Source organism: Vigna umbellata, chromosome 6 (genome assembly GCF_029865625.1).
Source record: "Vigna umbellata cultivar VRB3 chromosome 6, Vumbellata_1.0, whole genome shotgun sequence".
Lineage (NCBI taxonomy): Eukaryota > Viridiplantae > Streptophyta > Magnoliopsida > Fabales > Fabaceae > Vigna > Vigna umbellata.
In genome coordinates this window covers 9,136,361-9,145,149 of record NC_142170.1, presented here as the reverse complement: position 1 = coordinate 9,145,149, position 8,789 = coordinate 9,136,361, and the positions used below count along the sequence as shown (strand labels likewise).

Sequence of the window (8,789 nt, the reverse complement as noted above, 5' to 3'; positions counted from 1 at the left end):
GGGATGTGCCAACTCATGTTTTTAAGGTTCCTCTATCCTACCAATAAAGAAAGGCCCTCAATAATTAACAATTGATTTATTTAAATTATCTACCCTGTTCTTTTATGCTCTAAATCTAAAATGCCAAATTTTTAATATTTTCACTTCCTCTCACAGTAACCTCAAACAATATATGTCATCTATTTAATACCCATACACAAGCTATTACAGAACCCTTACTCCAGACCTTCCAACAAGGTCAATTCCAGCCAACAAACTCATTCCAAACAGATTAACTTCATCACATCACAACATGTACAATTTCACAGTTTCCGTTATAACACCCAATATAATAAAAGTCATAAAATAGTTTCACAAGAGCACACCAGTTCAACATTCATATGCATATATTTTTATAAAATAAATTCATACAAAAATAATTAGCACCCATTACCATCAAAATAATATTAATTAAAAAAAAAATTCAGGGGAAACAAGAAGTTGAATCTGGCAGAGCCGGTTAGATAACTTCTCATCCTTTTAGGAAGATGCAATAAAAATTAAATAGAACAATAAAAGTTCTGGGGAAACAAGAAGTTGAATCTGGCAGAGCCGGTTAGACAACTTCTCATCCTTCCAGGAATACAATGTAATTAAATAATAAGAATAATAACAGGTCTGGGGAAATAAGAAGTTGAATCTGGCAGAGTCGGTTAGACAACTTCTCATCCTTCCAGGAATACAATATAATTAAATAATAAGAATAATAACAGGTATGGGGAAATAAGAAGTTGAATCTGGCAGAGCCGGTTAGACAACTTCTAATCCTTCCAAAGATGTGATAAAAATAATTAAGGAAAGAAATAAAAAGTTTGGGAAAACAAGAAGTTGAATCTGGCAGAGCCGGTTAGACAACTTCTAATTCATCCAAAAATACAAAAATAAACAACTAATTACATACAAATGACATAACATAATCAACATCACATTTTACAACTATCACACTTGGATCTAAACACAGAAGCATGTTCTCATTCAAAATTCAAAATCATACAGAAACAAAATACTTCATATTTAAGATTTAAGATCAAACAAAAGCAACATATGCAATACTCAAGATAATACAAAAAAAATGTAACTCCCCTTCCCTCTATTCCAGACTTAATTTCCTCTTCTGAAACCGTTCTCCGAAAACTTCCAGAATTTCCCCTCTACAACTAGAATATCCTCCAACTCTCTTCTCTCACAAATTTTTCTAGAATTTTGGTGTAAGTTTTAACCTTCCCTCCCTTGCTATTTATAGCCAAAAAAATTTTACTATTCATTTTTACTATTCATTTTTTTACTATATATTTTTACTATTCATTATTTTATTAAAAATATTATTTTAATCTTAAACATATCTGATCTTACTCTACACCAACGTGGATGACTTATCCCTTTGTTACTATTCACTTTTACTATTCACTTTTTACTATTTACTATTCACTTTTTACTATTCAATTTTTAAAAAATCCTGAATAAGTTATCAAAAAATTTGAACCTCTCTTTCTAGAATTACTATAATTTTATATCCAAAATTTACATTTTTCTATCCATTAAAATTATTATTATAATAAAATGCTAAAATTTACTATTATAATTATTTTTCATGGGTCTTACATCATTTACGCTGAAATCACCACAAATCTCTTCACTTCAGCGAAGATCACTTCTCTTCGCTATCTCGCAAATCCGTCTAAATCTATCGATACATATCACCTCAAGTGAATACAAATTTATTTGCAAATCAGTCGTCGCACTTTCTCTTAAACAGTGTTATACACTCAAGCGAACATAGCCTTAAAGATAAATAATAAAATGTTTAATTGCATCTTTTTAAGGAAAAATGCACTTTGATAAAACATGTTTCTCTAATAATGGTATCATGTGCCAAACCTCTGAATAAAGGTGCTCACAAGTCAAAAGTCATGGAATCTCAAGCATATAAAGGAGACAAGTTTTCATTTTTGTTTTAAAATTTGAGTAACAATACAGTGAGATATATTCACATTTATTTTATAAATTGTACGAGTAAAATAATATAAAAAATGAATTTTTTATATTTATAAAATAAAAAATGGTATGAAATGAATTAAAAAAATTTATGTACTTCAAATTATTATTAATTAAAAAAAATTGTTGTTTGAATCTAAAAACTCACAAAATAGGAAAAAAGTGATGTTGATTCCGCATTCATTGCAGAGGTTTCAGGTTGTCGAAAAGCCAAACCATAATCTATAAGTCAATTTTCACATATTATTGGTCACTCTTTTTCCTCCTCCAGCTAGCCCTTTACACTGTGTAATACCTCTTTCCTTTAACTTCAACATATACGCAATATGTAAAAGATTATTTTTCTTATTTGAGTCAATACTCTGATAGTTCTTTCAAACATAACAATATAGTCAAATGATATTGTAAAAACTTGCCTAGTTAAAAGTTTGAGTAAATTGAGTCTTTAGATAAGTCCCGAAAATCAAAAGATATTTAAAGAGATATTTATTGGCAGAATTCTTATACCAATTAACTTGGTTTGATACAGAATATCTTATAATTAACTTCATTAATAACTGAAATTTGTGGAAGGAAAAATAACTTTCTATTTAAAGATTTTGAAATTGAAATACTTGTTTAAAGATTGGAACCTTCCATTCACGTCTACTTTCGTTTTACAATGAATTTTGAAAGGGAATTATATCATTAGTAAATTGTAAATTTTATTTATATTTTTAAAAAGATTAAATTTTTAAGACCGAGATGATCAATTTAAAATTTATAAATAAATTAAAAAGTAAACGATAGACAATGCGAATACGGAAATGGAGGCATTTATTGTTTTTAAAGAAATGTTTTTAAACATAAAAGAAAAGAAAGAACAAAAACAATCTAGTAGCGCACTATTGTTTTAAATGCGGGCCCCAGTTCACAATGTCACTGAAGGGCAAATATGTAAGTTCAGCGACCATTTTCTTTTTTAATTCTTCCACCACCACCAACCATGGCGGCACCGGCGACCCCAACAGTGGCAAAACAAACCGCACCTCACCCAAATTCCGCCACTGCCGACGACAAACCCTCCCCGGCCTCAAATCGCACTTCTCCACCTTCTTCCCAACATCCACCACGGCGTCACCGGCAACTCCAACAGTGGCAAAAGAAACCTTCACTTTCTTTTGGATTTAGAAATTCTAGATTTCCTTCAAGCGGCTTCTAAATCCCCTTCCCACGCTTCACTCTAAGTTCCCTTCTCATTTTCACTCTCAGTTTTGAAATTCCCATCTGATTTCACTTTTTTCTTTTCCTTTTGTGGTTTATTCCTTTACCGTTTTTGTCCTTTTGTGGTTTATGCCTTTACCGTTTTTGCCCTTTCGTTGTTTCTTGCTTTACCGTTTTTACCCTTTCACACATAATCACATTTTGCCACCTCACGGTTGTCAAGAGGAGAGTCAAAATAACATCTCCCAAAACAAAACAAAATGCATTGTGAGAGAGTTCGTGGGTTGCCCTGCCTTGCTTCGCTGTCGTTTCGCCGGCCAAAGACACAACAATTATTGCCGTTTCACTGTCTGCTTTGGACATCTCTTTCTTCTCTCCAACAGTTTGATTTGACAATTCACGATGAACGACCTTCTCACTGTAAGTTGATATCTGTAATTCCCTCTTTCGATTCCAAAATTCGATTTTGATAACTGGGTCTTGTAGTTCTGTTGCTAAACTTATTTTCTAATTTTCTGCCATCACTGTGTCAGATTCATACTCTGTTTCATTTCATTTCATTTTATCTTTCTTTAAAAAAAACGACATTAAGAGGTGCCCAAAATTTTGCCTTGGATTCTAGTGGGATACGAATAGGAATCAACATGTTCTGACATTGTAAGCCGTAAAATTCAGTTCATCGCTGAATCACTATATGGCTAGTGAAAATTTCCGATAGGCGGTGTCTTACATTAACTCAGATCATAGTTAATCCCCAATTAGATTTCAGGTTGTTATTTTGTTTGTGGCATAACTTTTGGTTTTGGATTTATTCTGATAGTGATTCTGTTTCGTTTTGTTACTGTTAATTAATTTGAAACGGGTTATGTGTAGTACAATGTTGTTGTGTTATAAGATCAAAGTCTAAGGGTAGTTTTGTTTTTCTTTTTACTACTGTCATTATTATTTGACATTCTTTCTTGCAGGATTCATTTGTTGGTGAAGCTAGTAATGGCCAGCCTTCTAGAGAAAGTGACATTGAAATGGGACAGGTTCCGAGAAGTAACTCTGATATGGGAATGGAAGCTTTTAATAAGCAGGTACACAATGTACACGCTTTTTAAAATTTTAGAGCATTTGACTATTTAAGATAGCAATTTATTACCTAAGATGTTATAGGGTTTTTTGTTGTGCGGATATTATTTTAGAATAGGCTGGAAGTCCAAAAAATATCGTTGTCCAAGGGGATAATGGAACTGATAAGTTTTTCTGTTTCCATAGTTAACTTTTTCTTCATGTAGTTTGCTCAACAGTGCAGTTAATATCCTACATGTACTGATATTCTTTGTTTCGATATTAGATCCATGAGGCTGATAAACAGATCGATAAGTTGGCGGTGCTACTTCAAAAGCTAAAGGTATTCATTATCTTCATCGTTTGTTACTTTCCAGCAGCAATATCTCATTTATAAGCTAAAATTACTTCTTGCAGGAAGCTAATGAGGAATCGAAAGCTGTTACAAAAGCATCTGCCATGAAAGGTGTGTTACAATGCTATGTTATTTTTGTGGTTACATCAAGTGCAATGTTTTTTTGTTTTTAATCGAAATCATCAATTTTGAATCAGTTGTAAGATTTTCTGGTAGGCACATGACATTTTTTTTAATATACTGCATTTGTTGCTAATATTAAAATTTGATGCTCTTTAGAACAATGAATAGAATATGTTACTAAAGCATGTGTCATTAAGCGTGTGTTACGATGCAATGATATACTTTAGTTGAACCATCCATTTTGAATTTCGTTGTAAGGATTTTTTGTATTGGAGCTGAAATTATATTACCTTGGGCTTGTCAGGCTGCTATAGCCAGACAGACACATGGTAAATTGTCTTTCTCACAACAATGGCAAGTTACATAAATATTTATGCTTCAAATTGAATTTTTTTGATATACTTCTTTTGGAATTTACAATATATGCGAACAAAACTTAATAGTGTAACCTATAACATTACTTTCAGGCATCAAGAAAAGGATGGAGAAAGATATTGATGAAGTTGGGAAGATTGCTCATGGTGTTAAAACAAAGATTGAGGCTATAAACAGAGATGTATTGAGCTATTGGCTGAATATTGTTTTATTGGATGTCAATTTACTGTAAAATTTCAGAAAGTATGATAGTTATTTGATCATGAATTGTTTTGTGCAGAACCTATCTAATAGACAAAAGCCTGGCTGTGAGAAGGGAACGGGTATTGACAGAGCAAGAATGAATATGACAAAGTAAGTTGATTGTACACATTTTCATCATTGTACTTGATAAAAGGACCCAGAAAACTGAATTATTTTACTTTTCCATGAAACCACAGTTCCTTGACTAAAAAATTCAAGGATCTCATGACAGAGTTCCAGGTATGTTCAGTTTTTAACACCTAACAGCAGAAGCTGTTTTTCCATTTTCTTGTCTGTCTTCTCATCAATGTGTTTTGTTTTAGACTCTTAGACAAAGAATACAAGATGAATATCGTGAGGTTGTGGAGAGAAGGGTTATAACAGGTTTGAACATTTCATCCCTGTGGTACACTTGGCAGTACCATTGTTTCTTATTATTATTTTAGACTTGTATATTATAAAGTGTTTAATGGTGTTCACTTTGTGATTTCTTGATTTGATTTACAGTTACTGGGACTAGGCCAGATGATGAGGTGAGCTTAACTCATGAGTTTGTGATTTGGGATATTCACTACCTATAAATTTTGTTGTAATTGGTCATCATTGACTGTGATAGACTATTGATCGCCTGATAGAAACTGGAAACAGTGAGCAAATCTTCCAGAGAGCAATCCTAGAAGCAGGCCGAGGACAGGTACTTGGTTTGTGATATTTAACTGTAGTTTGTCTTTTCCTCTTGAAAAGTTCAATATATTACGTTATCTTTTCTGTCTTCCTTTTTTCTTGGATAAAGTGGGTTTGTTTAATACCTGGAAAAAAGGCTTAGTCGAAAATTAATTCATGATTGAATCGGTATATCTTATTCTATTTACACTAACTTTATGTAGTAAAGTGAGGTTTCACATTTTCATCTCATGGCCAAAGATGATAATTTTTTTTTTCAGGAGTTGGGGAAGGGTATTCAAACATTTCAATTGTTTCATTTTGGAAACTTGTAGTTGTGATTTCACTTCACTTGTGTGGAGAATTAAAACATAAGAAAACCTGGATTTTGCAGGTAGTGAACACAGTAGAAGAAATTCAGGAGAGACATGATGCTGTGAAAGAGATTGAGAAAAAACTTCTTGATTTACACCAGGTTTGCCTACACGAAGATCTCAGTCTTAAATATTTAATCTACCTTAATGATAGCATATCATGTCTAACACTATTTTACTATTTATCAGATTTACCTTGACATGGCAGTCTTAGTTGATGCTCAAGGAGAAATTCTAGATAACATTGAAAGTCAGGTTTGTTCACTCTGCGCCTCTCACACCCTTAATGTTGTGTTTGTATGCATGTGTATGTCGAATACAGGGCATATTTAGTTTGATTTTGCGTTAATGAGAGGCTTGTTCAGGTCAACAACGCAGTCGATCATGTCCAGAGAGGGACAAGTGCACTTCAAAATGCTAAGAAACTCCAGAAGAACTCACGAAAATGGATGTGCATTGCCATCATTATACTGTTGATAATAGTAGCTATCATAGTTGTGGGTGTTCTCAAACCTTGGAAGAGTAGCTAGGGTTCTTGAGTGTGTGGCCCTGTACCTTTTGTCCATAACATATGCATTTGTGTCAAAAGGACATCTTAGAGCGGGATTTTTATAAGCCTTCTTATTTTGTATGATCGAGATGCTTGTTTTGTGTGGTGTGACTGATTTCTGTATACATTCATTGTGGTGTCTCACGATATAAATTCATATTCTTTGTAGCCCTCAAAGCTTTATCAGGGTATTGTGTTTCCTTGTATTATTCTATAAAGCTGTTTTTCCTGTCATTGTCTAGTTGCAATCTTGCATTGATATTCTTCTTGGAAAGAAAGCACATCCTTAGAGAACATTCATTAGTACTTCCTAGTTCCCATTTTTGTCAGCTGGTTTAAGATAGTGCACCTCGGTAGTTTACCAAAATACAAGGTTGTCCTAACAATTTTATTAGCGTACGTAATAATAACCTTTGTATAAACGTGAGAGTAATGAAGAGTTCCATTTTAGCATGGACCATGTAATTTCGTTGCTAGGGCTGAGTCAAGGTGCAAATAGTTTGGTGAATACCTGTGGAAATGTTTCTGCTGATCTTATGCTTCACGTAATGTCAGTGAGGTATTTCCAAAATAAAGATTCACTTTCTGATATCTTTGCTTCAATTCACCAACTTTTTTTGTTGTGACAAGTTTCACTTTCCACATTTTAATTTTCAACATATCCAAATATTTACACTACCATCAGTTCTTACCCCAGTTCTTTCCTCATATAACAAACGGAAAATGATACTTGAACAACCATTTTTGACAACATTTAGACACGCGCACACGTGTCTAAATTTGAGTGGTCCAGTTGGAAAAATTAAATGAAAATGGACCACTCAAATTTAGACACGTGTGCGCGTGTCTAAATGTTGTCAAAAATGGTTGTTCAAGTGTCATTTTCCATAACAATAAGCATAATTTTATTATTATTATTATTATTATTATTATGGTTGTAGGCACTTACGTGGATATCCAATATACATTATCCTCTATATCTATAAATTAGAAAGTTATCTAGCTACTGTGAACCTTTTCACATTCAATTTCAATGAGATTTTATTTTCTCAAACAATTATGAATTACATTCCTCCTCTGAACAGCTATTTTTGTTGTTATTAGAAAAAATCTCCTAGGATTTTTCTTCGTATTTTATCCTTATTTGAATTTATTTACCTCTTCATGATTTATTTATCTTTCCTTGATTCCGTCATTTTTTTTATTCAAACTATTTTGTCTTTTATACCAACCTGTTTTTCATTTTAATTTCCTAAAAATAAATCATCTTTGTCCCTTTTCATTTCGATACTATTTTAATTGATTTATCACTATTCATTTTTTTAATGTTTATTTATTTGGTTTCCTAACCTAGTTTTAATTTATTTTATCATCTTGACCACATTGTTTATGCCTCGAAACCAATTAAAATGTATTCATTATTGAACTTTAATTATTTTTATTTATTAACAATTATTATATTTGGATATATTTAATATTTTACTATAAAAAAATTTATTTATTTTTATTGATTTGATTTACTTTAGTTAATTGATATTGTCATCTTTTATGTTAAATAATTATTATAATTATTGACTGAGTACTCAATGGTTGAATGTTGATTCTATTACCTGATGATAATCCATTATTATAAAATATTATATGCATAATGGATATAGTAGAAAATAAACTATTATATCATAAAATATTTTAAAACATATAATAAATTATGATAATCAATTATTATATTATAAGATATTATCTATAAATATTTGAAAGATATAATAAATTTTGATAATTAATTATTATAAATATTTCAGAGATATTTTATATTATT

At 31.6% G+C, this 8,789-nt stretch overlaps 1 protein-coding gene across 1 annotated transcript; it reads left to right on the top strand.

Moving 5' to 3' along the window:
- Nucleotides 1-3,447: 3,447 nt before the first annotated feature.
- On the top strand, nt 3,448-7,207 carry LOC124822501 (syntaxin-132-like). Its single transcript, XM_047294512.2, has 13 exons — nt 3,448-3,657; nt 4,203-4,316; nt 4,577-4,633; nt 4,708-4,756; nt 5,236-5,324; nt 5,424-5,497; nt 5,584-5,626; nt 5,710-5,770; nt 5,894-5,919; nt 6,003-6,080; nt 6,444-6,524; nt 6,613-6,678; nt 6,789-7,207. Exons 1-13 carry the CDS (start codon nt 3,640-3,642, stop codon nt 6,951-6,953), a joined length of 921 nt encoding a protein of 306 aa, XP_047150468.1. The 5' UTR covers nt 3,448-3,639; the 3' UTR covers nt 6,954-7,207.
- Nucleotides 7,208-8,789: the final 1,582 nt, after the last annotated feature.